Genomic DNA, 331 nt, shown 5'->3' on the forward strand with positions numbered 1-331 from the left:
CCAACACCTCCAGCAGCAACAGCTGCAGCAGCAGTAACAGCAGCAGCAGCAGCAGGAATTGCAGACCTCGGCCACGCGAACAAGTGCTGCAGCAACAAAGCGCCAGCTGCGGGTCAGCCCGTCCGCCTCGGTGACCAGAGCAGCCAAATCAGCCGCTGCATCTGCTTCATTCTGCAGCTGCTGCTGCTGCTCTCGCCGTTGCTGTTGCTGCTGCTGCTGCTGTTGTTGTTCGTCTTGGCGCTGCTCTTGCTCCTGCTGCTCATCCTGCTGCTCTCGCGACTGTTGCTCTTGCGACGGTTGCTCCTTCTCTTCCTGCTGCTGCTGCTGCTGC

The 331-nt window shown here is 60.7% G+C and overlaps 1 protein-coding gene across 1 annotated transcript in view; it reads right to left on the minus strand.

The window, feature by feature from the left end:
- Positions 1-259: 259 nt before the first annotated feature.
- ETH_00038610 (uncharacterized protein) overlaps positions 260-331 on the minus strand; it is a gene marked incomplete at both ends in the record, with an annotated part of 260 nt that continues 188 nt past the window's right edge. Inside the window, one exon of the mRNA XM_013375505.1 lies at positions 260-329. Within this exon, the coding sequence (XP_013230959.1) occupies positions 260-329 (70 nt within the window). The remainder of the gene's footprint in view (positions 330-331) is intronic.

This window comes from Eimeria tenella, genomic scaffold (genome assembly GCF_000499545.2).
Source record: "Eimeria tenella Houghton genomic scaffold, Eth_scaff2816, whole genome shotgun sequence".
Taxonomy (NCBI): Eukaryota; Apicomplexa; class Conoidasida; order Eucoccidiorida; family Eimeriidae; genus Eimeria; species Eimeria tenella.